Source organism: Prinia subflava, chromosome 27, assembly GCF_021018805.1.
Source record: "Prinia subflava isolate CZ2003 ecotype Zambia chromosome 27, Cam_Psub_1.2, whole genome shotgun sequence".
Lineage (NCBI taxonomy): Eukaryota > Metazoa > Chordata > Aves > Passeriformes > Cisticolidae > Prinia > Prinia subflava.
In genome coordinates, this window is record NC_086273.1 from 2,490,896 (window position 1) to 2,506,340 (window position 15,445).

The 15,445-nt window shown below is 53.8% G+C and overlaps 2 protein-coding genes and 1 pseudogene across 2 annotated transcripts in view; 1 reads left to right on the forward strand and 2 right to left on the reverse strand.

Annotated features, from left to right (window-relative positions):
- LOC134562336 (zinc finger protein 664-like) overlaps positions 1-15,445 on the forward strand; it is a 455,591-nt gene that overhangs the window by 110,891 nt on the left and 329,255 nt on the right.
- Positions 1,743-8,395, reverse strand: LOC134562274 (serine/threonine-protein kinase pim-2-like). Its single transcript, XM_063419661.1, has 8 exons — positions 8,392-8,395; positions 7,686-7,942; positions 4,257-4,964; positions 4,077-4,127; positions 3,506-3,872; positions 2,677-2,856; positions 2,272-2,421; positions 1,743-2,039 (listed from the first exon to the last, which is right to left on the reverse strand). The coding sequence occupies exons 1-7, from the start codon at positions 8,393-8,395 to the stop codon at positions 2,315-2,317; spliced, it is 1,674 nt and encodes a 557-aa protein (XP_063275731.1). The 3' UTR covers positions 1,743-2,039; positions 2,272-2,314.
- Positions 13,841-15,385, reverse strand: LOC134562275 (olfactory receptor 14J1-like; annotated as a pseudogene).

Consider the following 15,445-nt stretch of genomic DNA (forward strand, 5'->3'; position numbering starts at 1 on the left):
ACAGACCCTTCTGTCCCTGGAGGACGCAGCGCGGCGGGTGGGGCCGGTTGGTGGCAGCGAGTCCCGCACAGCAGGCCAGACCCAGCTCCAGCCCTGCCAGGCCCTGACAAGGCTCAGTGCCGCCTCCTCTGCAATGGGAAAGCCCTTCAGCCTTGTCCCTGCCCACAGGGGCACTGCTGGCCTGGCAGCACAGCTTGTTTTCCCCACAGGCTGCAGGAGATGAGAACACAACCCTTGCAAACACTGAGTGCAAGCCACAGCTCTGGGTGCTCCCCATGACCCCCAGCCCTGGCACCACTGCCTGCCCCAAGCTTCAGGGGATGCAGTGGGAGCCCGGCTGGGCTCTGCCCTGGGGCCATCCTGCAGGCAGAGCTGCAGACAGGGAGCATTTCCTTGGCACAAACAGCCAAGCCAGGGGTGCAGGGCAGCTGCTCCAGCCCGCACTGCACTGCTGTGTGCTGTGCCCTGGGGCTGGGGCTCCCTGCAGAGGGGACTGCACTGGTGTGCCAGAGGAGACAAAGAAGCTTCAGCTTCACCTGAGTGAGGTGGGTGGGTGGACAGGGAACAGTGGGGAGGCTGAAAGGGATTCCCAGAGCTCATCCTGCTGGAAGGACAAGGAAAAGGGAGCAGGAACTCAGCACTGAGAAGAGCTGAGGGCTGAACAGCAGCTCTGAATGACACTAAAATGCCACAGGACTTCTGAGACATTGTTGCTCTTCATCCAGTGACAGGATGAGGCCCTAAACCTGGGATTTGGTCTTTCTGGTGGGGAGGGGCATCAAGGAAGGCAACAGTGTGATGGAGACTGTGATGGGCTGGGAACTCACTGGGGGAAAGGAGGGAGCAGTTGTGAGAGTCAATAGCTGGTGGGAGAGAGAAATGTTCAGAGAATGGCTGAGCTAAAGCTTTGGCAAGCTGATAAATGTCATCTGGGGGCATCACAGATTGATTGCATTTACGAAGTTATTGAACAAGTTTATTTTTGGAGGGTGTGATGTTTTCCCTCCGAGATGTACACTCTGAAAACTTGAGCTGCATTTCCCAAATGCTCAAGCAAGTCTCTGCTGCAGGTCACACCATTTCTTCCTTGGATGACTCTGGCCCGGGGCTGAGTTGCAGCAGAGCCCTGGCAGAGCCCAGAGCAGCCTCAGCACCCGCAGAGCCCGACTGCAAGGAGACAAACCAGAACCCACCCGTCAGCTGAAGGCTCCTGTCCCCCTTGTCCCAGTGCCTGCCGTGCCCAGGCCATGCTGGCCGTGCCCAGAGCAGTGCCCAGAGCTGCCCATCATTGCTGCCCTTGGCAGCAGAGCAGGAGGGCAGGACATGTGCCCAGCCTGCAGCCAGCCGTGGCACATCCACCTCCTCAGCAGCTGCCCACAGCAGGATGCTCCTGTGCTGGCTGCCATCTCCCAAAAGCTCTGATCCCACCCAGGCCAAGAAGACGGGACCCACCTGACGCCATCCGCCGCTGGAAGAAAAGCTGCTCCCAAACGATGTCCTCAGCCTTCTCCAAGGGCACGGCCCATCCACGGCACGGCTGGTCCCAAGCACTTCCTGATCCAGACTGGACACCACCTAGAACGCTTCCTTTAGAAAAACAAACAGCAAATTAACAAAAATAGACTACAGACAAAAAGGGGAAATGAGGGAAAAGGCACAGTGGATACTGGGGGCTGTTGGCAGGGCCAGGACCCCACTCCCATTTCATACCCACCCCAGCCCATGGCCCCAGCCCTGACAAAAAGCAGCTTGGCAGCCCACTGAAAAATCAAATGCATCCACCCCAGCAAAGGGAAACCTTTGTTTCCCAGCCAGGCTGTGCCATGCCCAAATCTGGGAGCATCCCCCTGTGTGTGCACTCATCTGCAAATTCTCTGTGGAGCCTGGCTTTGAAGAAGGTGCCAGAATTGAAGTCCATCAGCTTCAGCTTTGTGGTGGCCTGGTAAAGGAAGAGGTTGTCATCCTTGATGTCGTCCTGGCTGTCTCCAGTAGCAGCAGCCCCACCTGGTACAGCTTTTCCAGGGGCTCCTTCTCCTTCCCTGGGGTGAGACCAGGCTGTCAGTGTTCTGCCCAGGGCCCCAGCTGGCAGTGACCCAGGACAAGCCAAAGCAGCTGGGATGGCAGCCAGCAGTGCTGGGCAGAGCAGCTCAGCTCTAGCACAGGGGCTGTGTGTTCCCATCTGATGAGCCCTGTGCAGTGACACAGGCAGGACAAAAACGTCTGGGTTTCTTTGCTTCTGATTGCCAAGGATTGTATGGATCTGGAACTTACCAGAGCCCTGCATCAAAGTGTGCCTGTGGCTCTGTCCCTTCTTCTATGGCAGATGAATATCCTGCATCCAAGGATGACAGAACAGGTCTTCTACTGAAGGCCTGTCCACATCATGAATGGATAAACACCGCCTGATGACATCTTGACACTCTGCAGGGAGAAACCAGAAACCGCCGGTCAGTTGGAGAAGGCTCCTGTCCGCTTTGCCCCACTGTTCCCATTCCCAGGCCATGCTAGATGTGGTCAGAGCTGGGCCTAAACTTCCCAGGAATTCCCTGTTTTGGAGGAGAGCAGGACAGCAGGACATGTGCCACCTCCTTAGCAGCTGCCAGAGCAGGATGCTCACGAGCCCGCTGCTGTCTCCCATCACTGGTATTCCCCCCATGCCCAGAGATGAGGATTCACCTTGAGAGAGCCGTGGTGGCAGCGAGAGCTGATGGTCCCAGCTGATCCTGTGGCCCCTCCTGAAAGGGTGCTCCCCACAGACCATCTGGTGCAGCAGGATGCCCAGGGACCAGATGGTAGCTGGCTGTCCATAGTACCAGCCATAGTTGTTCCATTCCGGGGGGCTGTATGATGGTGTTCCTATGGAATACAGATGGATTTCATCAGGGGGATGCTGCTGCTCCCAGAGCCTGGCCCCAGCATCCCTGAGCATGCAGGGGCTGCCCCAGAGGCACGTGGTGTGACCTGCTGCCCTCTGGCCAGCACCTGGGACTTGTGTGCAAACTTGGGGCTGGAAAAGAAGCCACTGGTGTTGGAAGAGGGCAGGGGAAGCCCTGGCAAGACCCAACTGTGACAAGGAAAACCCCACTCAGTGCTGGATAAAACCATGCCTTCTTCCTCCCTGTCTGCATTGCCCCAAAAACATTTTGAACCCAAAGCAAACAGGGCTAGCACAGCAGTCCCAGCCCTTTCTCACCTGCACACCAAACTGTCTGGTGCACAGGTTCTGGCTCCCCCACTCTCTGCTACCCACAGCCACGGGTGTTTCTGTCAGGGTGGCTGACCCAGCCCCAGCCCCAGTCCTGGGCAGAGTTGCTGGCAAAGGCTGCCAGCAGGGTTGGAAGCTGCTAGAACCCACACCCACACCTGCTCAAAGGCAACTGGGCGGAAAACGTAGTGCCATGACTGGCAGGGAAAGGGAGAATCCCCAGTGCCACACCCAGGCTGTGCTGTGACATGTTGGGCCAGGAGATGTCTAGAACAAGGAAACACCCCGGCAAGGGCTCACCTGCAAAGCGTGTGTAGGCTGTGTCCTGCAGGTAGGTGCCACAGCCAAAATCAATCAGTTTGGCCTGCCCGGTGGCCAGGTCAACCAGGATGTTCTCTGGTTTGATGTCGCGGTGCAGGACCCCGCAGCTGGTGCAGTGCCGCACGGCCTCCAGCACCTGGCGGAACAGCTCCCGCGCCACCTCCTCACACAGGAACCCCCGTGCCCGAATGAAGTGCTGGAGGTCCTGACACCGCTCCGGGCGCTCCATGATGATGACGATGTCATTGGGGAGCTCCATCCACTCCAGCAGCTGGACGACACCAGGGAAGCCAGTGGAGACCTTGTGCAGCAGCACGATCTCCAGGGGTGCGCTGGTGCCGTTGGGCTGTGGGAGGAGCACGATGCCGTCAGTGGGGCTGAGGCTGTGCCAGGGGTCGGGGACCCCTCAGCCAGCCCGGGATGCTCTGTGCCCTTCGCTGGCCTCACACCCGCTCTCCCTCCAGGCATCCTGGCAGCTTCCACCCTGCCAGGCCTCAGCTCATCCCCGCCCGGCATGGCCCAGCTTCTCCCGCTGGCCCCGCTCACTCACCAGTTTGCCCCAGTGCTGAATGCGGTTCCGTGGCACCTTTTTGATGGCCACCTGCAAGGCAAGAGGAGCAGCGGGCTGAGCTCACTGCCTGCCCTGCCCAGCCCCAGCCTCCTTCTCCTCCGCCCTCCTCCTCCTCCTCTGCTCCTTCCTCGTCCACTGGCCACCGGCCCCGCCACTCACCGGGGCACGGTCTGAGAGCCGTGTGGCCGCCCAGACGCTGCCGAAGCCGCCGCGGCCCAGCAGTGACCCCAGGCGGTTCTGCTCCTGGAGGGGCTGCTGCGCCTTCCCTGCCGGCGAGACGCGGCTGTCAGCGCTCGGCCCGGGGCCAGGAACGGCCCCTGAGGGTGCCTCGAGCGGCCTGGGCTGGGCATCCCCAGGGGTTCGCTCCTGGCAATGGGACAGCGGCGGCTCAGGGCCGGCAGCCGCGCTGCCGAGCGGAGGAGCTCGGGCCGGGGAAGCCGCAGCGGAGGCGGCGGGAGTGACCGCAGTGCCTGTGTCCCCTGCGGGCCCTGGGAGGAGCGGGGGTAGGGGCCAGAGCCGGGGCCGGGACTGGGGCCAGGGTCGGGGCCGGGGCCGGGTCCAGGGCAGGGGCTGGGGCTGGGGCCAGGGCCGGGGCCGGGGCCGGGGCCGGAGCAGGGGCCGGGGCCGGAGCAGGGGCTGGGGCTGGGGCCGGGGTCGGGGCCAGGCTCGGCACAGGCGCAGCCAAAGGCCGGCGATGCCACCCCAGCCCCAGGCACTCATGCCCGCCAAGCAGCGCCCCAGCCATGACGGCCAGAGCTGGGCGAAGGCGAGACCACGGTGAGATGCCCGGGGGCAGGGACGGGGCAGCCCCGCTTGGGGCTGAGGGCGGGTCGGGGGCATGGCCCAGCCTGGAAGGGAAGAGAGAGACTGGAAAAGGAGGGGACACCGAGAAAGGGAGACTGGAAGAGGTTTCAGGACTGTGGGAGAGGGAGAGGGGAAGCACGGGTTGGTCGGCAAAGCCGCTTTTTTCTTTGCTGCTGCTGCTGCTGTTGCCGCTGCTGCTGCTGCAACTGAAGCCCCAGGGCCGTTTGCTTCCGTGTCAGTTTTTTCCGTTGCCCCCTTGGCCTCGCGCTGAGCCCAGCGCTCCCCGGGGCAACCCCTGAGCCTGTCCAAACACGGGAACTTGGCCGTGTTCAGCCAAGACCCAGAGTCTTGACTCCTGCACAGTGACAGAGGAATCCCCTTGGCTGCTGCTGTGCATTGGCCCTGCTGAGGGTCAGACACTGTCACAGCACATTCCCTGAATGCAGAATTTGTACCTGACCCAAGCACTGCACTTGTGTCTCCAGCATTGCTTTCCAAGAAAAACAGGGAAAGGCAAACTGGATGCAGCTCATGGTATTTTACAGTGTCTAAAACTTGTCAAGACTTGGATGTCAGAGGTGAGACCCATTTGGAATTAATGGGATGGAGAAGTCGTTTAAGATGGAAAGGTTGACACAGAAATAAACAGAGAAAAACATCTTGGATTGTTTCTTTCCACTTTCATTTTTATTTTAAAAGCTGTTTCCATTTTCCCAGAATCTTCTCCACAGTCCTGTCTGCTCTTTCATGTAACCTTTCCTGGAGAATGAGTTGCAGCTTCTGTCACAAGATACCCCACCCATGCAGCTTCTCTTGACTTCCCACACCATTTGTGCTGCAGGAGTCTTGCAGTAAAGCAGGAGAAAGGTTTTGAGAACTTGACAACATTTTCTTTCCTTTCCCCTTGTGGGCTGGGGAGTTGTGCCATTGGTAAGGTTTTCATTGTTCCTGTTCTACCCTAAGAAAACAGGAAAGGCTACCAGGGGTCCCTACTGGGAGTCTGTTATCGTCCACCCAAGCAGGGAGAAGAGGTGAACAACTTCTTCTAGAAGCAGCTGGAGAATGTTTCAGGATCACCAGCCCTTGTTCTTGTAGGTGACTTTAACCTAGCAGACATCTGCTGGGAACTTAATACAGCAGAAAAGAGGCAGTCCAGGAAGGTTTTGGAGTGGATGGAGGACAACTTTTTGTGACAGCTGTGGAGTGAGGCCACCAGGGGAGGGGGATTATGTTAGACCTGCTGTTTGCAAATAGAGAAGGGCTGGTGGGAGATGTGGTGGTTGGAGGCTGCTTGGGGCACAGGGATCATGAAATTACAGAATTCTCAATATTTGGTGAAATCAGGAGGAACATCAAAAAGATTTTTACTTTGGACTTCTGGAGGGCAGACTTTGGCCTATTTAGGAGATTTCTTCACAGAGGTCTTTGGGAAGCAGCCCTTAAAAACAGAGGAGTCCAGGAAAGGTGGGTGTGCTCCAAGGCAGAGATCTTGAGGGCAGAGGAACAGACTGTCCCTGTGTGCTGAAAGATGAGCTGACAAGGCAAATGTCCAGCCTGCATGGGCAAGGAGATTTCAATGGACCTTAGGAATAAAAAGAGGATGTATCATCTTTGAAAGGAGGGTCAGGTGTCTCAGAAAGTATTTATGGGAACATGTAGGAAAAAGAATTAGGGAAGCCAAAGCTTAGTTTGAAGATATTTTGGCAACTTTTGTAAAGGATAATGAAAATGTTTTTACAAATATATTAACAGCAAAAGGAAGGGTAAGACCAACCTTTGTTTTCTACTGGATGTTGGAGGGAACTTAGAAACTGCAGATGAGGAGAAGGCAGAAGTGCTTAACGCCTTCTTTGGCTCAGTCTCTACTGGGAAGATGGCTTGTCTCAGGACAGCTGCCCTCCTGGGCTGGGAGATGGTGTCAGGGAGCAGAATGGTGCCCCTGTTATCCAGGAGGAGGCAGTCAGAGAACTGCTGAGCCCCTTGGATGTTCATAATCCATGGGCCCAGATGGGATCCAGCCCAGGGTGATGAGGGAGCTGGCAGATGAGCTTGTGAAGCCACTCTCCATCATTTCCCAACAGTCCTGGCTCACTGGTGAGGTTCCAGAGGAGTGGAAGCTGGCCAAAGTGTTGTGCTTTCACAAGAAGGGTAGGAAGCAGCACTGTGGTAATTTAGGCCAGTTTGATATTGGAAACCTATCTAAAATTCAGAATTTTGGAAGCATATGTTGTGCTTAAGCAGATGGAGGTGAAGCAGAAATATATAGCTTATTTAGCAATCTTGTAAAAGTAGAAAAAAAAACTTCTAAAAGAACATACAAGCATTTAGTTCCTCGTTCAGGGCCATCAGATAAGATGTATGTTGTGTATGTTATGAAAACTCAGTAAAGCAAGACTTAGTTATTGTGAAAACACCATAAAGCAGAACCTGTGGCTTAAGAAACCAGTAAGAACCAGGCTCCTGGTTTTGGCCAGGACAAACTGACCTGGGAATGAGCCAAACCTTCACTGTGCCTGCCCAGAGGCAGAGGTCAAACCATTAACAACTGAGGAAGGCCTCTTACTTCATCAGAAGACCCCTGCCTGCAACCACCAGGAGCCATGGCACCAGAGAAGACTAATTATAATATGCAGTGCAAGGAGGTGGAGAGTGGGCAGAGAATGGGCAGGCAGGGAGGGGTGGTTTTGTGGGATCTGAGTGTATTTAAACCTTAAACCTGTCTCAACCAGGTACGCAGGTATGGTGGAAAATCCCCCGTGCATCCCAGCAGGAAATAAAACATACCTGCTTTACAGTTTGAATTGCAAAGTCCTCATTGTGCAGCTCAGTTTTGGTGCCGTGGCTCGGATCTCTGGGCCTGGCTGCAGGAGCCAGCGGGAAGTGGACACTCCCAGCCGCGGCTGGGTCTGTCCGGAGGACCTCCGCTCCCCGGCCGCTGCTGCGGAGGACAACAAGAACCTTCTGCAGGGCAGGTGAGGGGTGTTTGACTGGAATGAAGGGAGGGCCCAGGGACGCCTGTGAGACGCTGGGAACGCCCACGCCTGGCGAAGGCAGCGTGTCAGAGACGTCTGACAGAAAGCGCTGATGGTTGGGAAAAGGTCTTGGAAAGGTGGAAAAAGGGGATTTCTGCTGAGCACGCAGGGTGGCTGCTGTGAGCTTTGGGGTAGCTCGAGCAGAACCCAAGGTATTATCAGTTTTGTCTATCATTTTGTTGCTATAATCCTTGCTGCTATCAAAATTGTGTTTGTTGGGGAATTCTGTCAACAGGTGGTGGGATATATGGTCTTTTGTACTTGCACGTTATTTTTGGTGGTGGGAATTTTGGTTCTGAGTAATTAGGTTTCAGAGTGCTTCTTGAAAGCATATCCAAGTAGAACTTGACAGCCTTTTTGTGGTAACACTGTCCTCTTGTGTCAATAAGTAAAATTAAAATGGGAAGCCAGCAGAGTAAAGAAGTGCCCAAGAGAAATCCTTTAGGATGGATACTGACCCATTGGAAGGAAATTGTGGGGAGGCAGAGGAGCAAGAAAAAGTGGAATTTCTAGTTGATATGAGGGCAATATATTCGGTTTTAAACAAAGCTTTAACACAGGAGAGAGAAGATCATATTATAATTAAAAGAGGCACTGGCCAAGCTGAAAAGGCTTCCTTTTGTGAACTACTAAAAATATAAATTTTGAAAAAAAGTAGATATACACAAATTTATATATATGCCTAATTCGCCACGTGCACTCCTGGGAAGGGATTGACTTGAACAATTAAATGCAGTAATCAGATTTGAAAAAAGGGGAAATTCCTCTGGAGGTAGTCGCTCAACAATACATTGAAATTATGAGTTTACTTTTAGTTTGTGGCCCCACAGAAGGAAAAATCAGTGAAGACATCACAGCCTAGGTGTACTATGTGGGCCATGGAGAAGCCAGGAAGAGCCAAAACTGCATCATCAGGAGAGGTAAAGCTCAAGGAGGGACAATGAGTGGTAAGAGTAAAACAATATCCCTTCAAGAAAGAAGATAGGGAAGGAATCCAGCTGGGAATAGCAATATTTTCACAATGGGGCCTGTTAGGAATATGCAAATCTGATTTCAACACTCCCATATTACTGGTCCCGAAACCTGATGGAACGTATAGAGTAGTCCAGGATTTGAGAGCAGTCAATAAAATATTAGAGGATTTATATGCTGTAGTAGAGAATTCATGTTACTTTGTTAACAGTATTAACACCAGAACTAACTTGATTTACTGTTTCAGATTTGAAGGATGCTTTCTTTTGCCTCCCTCTCCATGAAGCCAGGCAAAAGATCTTTGCCTTTGAATGGGAAAATCCTAAAAGTGGACAAAGAACTCAACTCAGCTGGACTGGACTGCCTCAGAAATTCCCCCACCATATTTGGCAATCAACTTGCCAAGGATCTTGGGAAACCCCACCTGGGAAAGGAGGATTGCTACAAGACCTAGATGACATCCTGATTGCCACTGAAACAGAAGATACTTGCATGGCTTGGACAGTGAGTCTCTTGAAATTTTTAGGGCTCCAAGGGTACCGAGTGTCTAAGAAGAAAGCCCAGATAATGCAGAGAGAAGTCATTTACTTGGGCTGTGAGATTAGTGCTGGGCAAAGGACCTTGGGATGAGCCTGGAAGGAGGCTACATGCCAAACACCAAAGGCACAGACTGTAAAGGAGCTGAGAACTTCTCTGGGAATGACCGGGTCGTGTCACCTCTGGATCTGTAATTATGGACTGCTTGTTCAGCCCTGTATGCACTGATCAACACCGAGCAGAAGCATCTCCAATGGGATAAACCAGCTCCACGGGCCTTGGAACTACTGAAAAAGGCCCTAATGTCAGCTCCAGCCCTGGGGCTCCCTGATGTGAGTGAGCCTTTATTTTTGTTTTCTCATGAGAAACAGGGAATCACCCCAGGAATATCAGCACAAGATCTGGGACCACACCGTGGGGCAGTTGCCTACATTTCTGAGCAATTGGATGCAGCTGCAGAAGGATGGCCAGGGTGCTTGGGTGCGGTAGCAGCCGTGGTGCTGAGCATCCAAGAGGCAGGGAAATTCACCTTGGGACAGAAAATGACTGTGCTGGTGTCCCATACAGGGTCTGCAGTATTAAAAGTGAAGGGCGGGCATTGGCTTCCTCCACAGGGATTCCTGAGGTCTCAAGCCATAATGGTAGAACAGATGATGTGGAGATTGTGGTCACTAACATTGTCAATGCAGCTTCTTTCCTCAGTGGAAACACAGGGGAACAGGACACCAGGACTGCTTGGAAACCATTGAAGCAACGAGCTCAAGCCACCTGGATCTAAAAGATGCTCCAAAAGAAATCCTGAGATTATGAACGGCAGTACAGCTCCCAAAGAAAATAGCAATCATGCACATCAGAGCACATCAAAAAGCAAACTCAGAATTAGCAAAGCTGGAGGACAGAGAGGCAAAAGAAGCAGCAAAGAGAGAGGGCAAAATGGAAGGAGCTTTAATTCTGGATGGAAAAATTTCTCTTGAGCTTAAGCCAAATTATGACAAAGAGGATCTAAAACTAATCACAGATATGAGGGGAAATACACTAAAGAAGGTGAACCTGCACTCCAGAAGGAAAGGCAATCATACCCAGCCATCTGATATGGTCTATATGAAAGGAGGAGCATAAGAAGAGGCACTGAGGAACAGAGGCCCAGCATAAGCACTTGACTCGGGGCATCATAGCTAGAAAGTGACACACTGCAGTAAGGCAAGTAACCCAACAGTGGGATCTCTGCCTTCAGACTAATCCCAAAAACACTCCAAAGCCAGAAATGGGTCAGACTGGGAGAGAGAATGGCCCTGGCCAACAATGGCAAATTGATATTTCAGAACTCCCAAGAAAATGGGGATTCATTATTTATTGGTATTGACTGATACCTTCTGAGGATGGCCTGAGGCCTTTCCCACTAGAACTGCTGAGGCTGAAGAGGTGGTCAAGGTACTGATCAAAGAAATTGTACCACGATTTGGGGTTCGGCCATCATCTCCTCAGACAGAAGAGCCCATTTTATTTCAAAGGTTGTACAACAGATTAGTAATATTCTGGGTATAGATTGGCAATGACACACTCCATAGAGTCCCCAATCAAGTGGACAAGTGGCAAAGATGAAGCACCTGATCAAACAGCAAATGGTGAAATGAGGACAGGAGGCCAACCTGCCTTGGCCTCAGTCTCTCCCTTCAGCTCTCTTACACACATGAACTAGGCCAAGGGCAAAGGAAGGACTGAGTCCCTTTGGGATCCTGTGTGGGCGACCCTGTGAGGTGCAGAAGGGAACATCATCACAAGGAGAGGAAGAGCCCATAACAGAATATATACTAGCCCTAGGAAAACAACTCAACAATATTAAAAATCATGTGTTGGGAACCCGGTGTAGGGGACTGAACAGACCAGTACATAATGTGCAACCTGGAGATTGTGTCTGTGTAAAGTCCCCAAGCTGTTCTCCATCATTTCTCCTCAGTCCTGGCTCAGCAGGGAGGGCCCAGAGGAGTGGAGGTGCCAATGGGAGCCCATCCCCAAGAAGGGCTGCAAGGAGGATGTGGGGAACTGCAGGCCTGTCAGCCTGCCCTGGGTGCCCAGCAAGGGGATGGAACAGATCCCCTTGAGAGCCATCCCAGGGCACCCCCAGGATGGCCCAGGGATCAGAGGCAGCCAGCGGGGATTGCAATATCTGCACTGAGGATCTGCAGGAGGGGATTGAGTCCAGCAGCAGCAAATTTGCAGGTGACACCAAGCTGGGTGTGAGTGTGGATGTGCTGGAGGGTAGGAGGGCTGTGCACAGGGCCCTGCACAGGCTGGATCCAGGGCCCAAATCCAACAGGCTGAGGCTGAACAAGACCAAGGGCCGGGTCCTGCACTTTGGCCACAACAAGCCCTGCAGTGCTCCAGGCTGGGGACAGAGTGGCTGGACAGTGGCCAGTCAGAAAGGGACGTGGGGCAGTGCTGGACAGCAGGCTGGACATGAGGCAGCAGTGTGGGCAGGTGGGCAAGAAGGCCAATGGCTCCTGGCCTGGATCAGGAATGGTGTGGGCAGCAGGAGCAGGGCAGGGATTCTTCCCCTGTGCTGGGCACTGGTGAGGCTGCACCTTGAGTGCTGTGTCCAGTTCTGGGCCCCCAATTTAGGAAGGACATGGAGGGGCTGGAGCGTGTCCAGAGAAGGGCAACAAGGCTGGTGAGGGGTCTGGAACACAAGTGCTGTGAGGAGTGGCTGAGGGAGCTGGGGTTGTTGATCCTGGAGAAGAGGAGGCTCAGGGGAGACAAGGTGGTGTCAGGGCACAGGTTGGACTTGATGATCTCCAAGGTCTTTTCCAACCTTGCTGATTCTGTGATTCTCTGAAACCACCCTTGCAGCAGTTACAGAATGAGCCCTGGGCCTCCTCTTGAGAAGGTGCAGCAGCCCAGGTCTCTCAGCTTCTCCTCACAGCCCCAAAGCCCATCCTGTCAGTCCTGCAGAGCCTCTGCAGCCCCTCCTCATTGCCCAGAGCAGGGAGCCCCACAGGCAGACACAGCAGGGCAGATGTGCCCCCCTGGCCTGTGGTGCCTCTGGCAAGAGAGCAGCAGGAGGCACTGCAGGAGCCTGCAGACAATTCCTGAAGCACTTGGAGGATGATCCTGCTCCCCAAGGGACATTCCCATGGTGCCAACTCAGGAACTGAAATGGGGAGTGGGGCCTGAGAGAAAAGGGCAAACAGGGATGGGCTGCTTGCAGGGGAGGGAAGAGGGATACCCAAAATGACAAAATCTGGAACAAGAGAAAGAAAAGAAAGCCACGATGAAGGAAGGCAATGCTCAGGGCTGTTTGGAGGTGGCTGCCAGGCAGCCCTGTCTCTGAGCAACTTCTGCAGTTGGACAGGAAACTCACAGCTCACAGGAACAAACTTTCTGGCACACTTCAGAGGCCACCACAAACCTGAGTGGTTTCCCTCCCGCCCCCCAGCCCTTCCTGGCCCCAGGGGCTGGTGGCATTTGTGCTCACTCAGGTTCATCTCCCCACACCAACACCATGGGGGTGCTCACGCCTGCTCTGGGCAGTGCAAACAGGGGCTCCTGAGGCAGTGCTGCCGTGGCTGTGACTGCAAGGATGCAGCACCTGTGTGAGCTGGGGAGAGGCCAGGGCTGCAGAGGGGGGATGTTGTTGGCAGGTGCATGAGGACGCTCTGGGACGCTGCCCTGGGGTGTCCAGCGCAGTGGGGATGGATCAGCCCCTGCTCTGCTGCTCCTTCCCGTCTCCCCCAGGGACCTTGCAGAGCCCCAGCCATGCTGTTTGCCCCCAGCCTGCCCACGGGCAGCCTGGGGCTGCTGACGGGGCTTTTCTGTGCTGAGCATTGGCCTGGCCGTGTTGTGGAGAGAGCCTGGGCAAGGAGCCTGCAGCCCCCAGGCCCTGGCCTGAGGCGTCAGCGCTGCCCCAGCAGTGCCCATGGCCTGTCCCTGCTGCAGCCCCGGCACTGCCACCCCCAGCCCTGTGCCCGGCCCCAAGAGCACTCAGGCCCTACAGCAACAGCAGGGCCAGGAGGGCAGCGGGGCAGGGCCACGGCAGCAGCACTGGCAACACCAAGTGCTGCTGCTGCTGGGCACAGCTGCTGTGCCAGCACTGATCTGCCCCAGCCCTGCACACAGACATTGCTGCTGCAGCCACAGAGAAGGGAACAAAAGGGGGATCTCTGGTGAAAACTCTGCAGAGAGATCCTTTAATTTTTTAAAGCCATCAAGAGCACAGCTCCTCATTGATACTATCTAGGGCCATAGTAAAGGTCAGGAGAAACAATATGGCATAAACCATAACCTTCTTTTGTAGACAATATTAAAAAAAGGAAACAAGGAAAAAGAACCTCCAAAATAATCCAACAAGGAGTAACAAATATGACTTTTATTACAAGTGATGTAAATAAATTGGCTAGAAGTTTAATATTTGTGAAATGGTCTAGTGATCAGTGTGTACACTGCAGCCTTGAGTTCCTGGTTCCTCAGGCTGTAGATGAGGGGGTTCAGGACTGGAGGCACCACCGAGTACAGAACTGACACTGACAGATCCAGGGATGGGGAGGAGATGGAGGGGGGCTTCAGATTTGCAAAAATGCCAGTGCTGAGGAACAGGGAGACCACAGCCAGGTGAGGGAGGCAGGTAGAAAAGGCTTTTGTGCTGTCCCTGCTCAGAGGGGATCCTCAGCACAGCCCTGAAGATCTGCACATAGGAGAAAACAATGAACACAAAACAGACAAAGGCTAAAGAGGCACCAACCACAGTAATCCCCAGTTCCCTGAGTTTGGAGTGTGAGCAGGAGAGCTTGAGGATGTGTGGGATTTCACAGAAGAACTGGCCCAGGGCATTGCCATGGCACAGGGGCAGGGAAAATGTACTGGCCGTGTGCAGCAGGGTGTAGAGAAAGGCACTGGCCCAGGCAGCTGCTGCCATGTGGGCACAAGCTCTGCTGCCCAGGAGGGTCCCGTAGTGCAGGGGTTTGCAGATGGACACGTAGCGGTCGTAACACATCACGGTCAGGAGGAAATACTCTGCTGAAATGAAAAACAAAAAGAGAAACAGCTGTGCAGCACATCCTTCATAGGAGATGTTCCTGGTGTCCCAGAGGGAATTGTGCATGGCTTTGGGGACAGTGGTGAGGATGGAGCCCAGGTCGCTGAGGGCCAGGTTGAGCAGGAAGAAGAACATGGGGCTGTGCAGGAGGTGGCCGCAGGCTACGGCGCTGATGATGAGGCCGTTGGCCAGGAGGGCAGCCAGGGAGATGGCCAGGAAGAGGCAGAAGTGCAGGAGCTGCAGCTGCCGCGTGTGTGCCAATGGCAGCAGGAGGAAGTGGCTGATGGAGCTGCTGTTGGACATTTCTTCACTCTGAGCATCATGCCCTGTTGAAAGAACACATTGACTGTTGGGAAGGATGAAGTAGAAAGACCTTGCAAATATGGTGGTTTAGATTCTGGGAGTCTGAGTTCAACAAGCGAGATAGAAATGAAAGCATGCTTTGAGATTTAGGGTGTGGGGTGCAGGGCCATCAGCTTGTGAACAACGACCTGCTAAGCTGAGGGCCAGCCCGCTTGATTAAACAATATACTCCTGCTAAGCTAAGGGCCAGATTGATTGATTAAACAATCCCCTTCTGCTTGCCTTGGGTGGTGGGACATTTCTATTGGCTGTATATGTTGTCATCTTGTATTAGATTGGTTGGTCCAACGCATACTCTTCAACTTAGAAAGATATTTAATGTACGGGATTCGGGGCTCTGCCCTCTCTCGGCTCTGTTCGCTGTTCCTGCTCTCCTGGCCTGCTTTAGCTGTGCCTAGCAGCTACAAGCAAGGCCTTCACAATAAACCACGTGTTACCCCTGCTCATTGCTTATAGAGATACTTTGTCACCGATTCTACCCTCACGGAGATACTCCTTCATTGACAAGCTGGGATCATTTTTTTGAGTCAGTCCTAAGGATTGTATTTGGAATCCTCTAAAAATCACTTTTTTTCCTGTGAACGAATTTTGCTAAACTTTTTTCAGTTCAG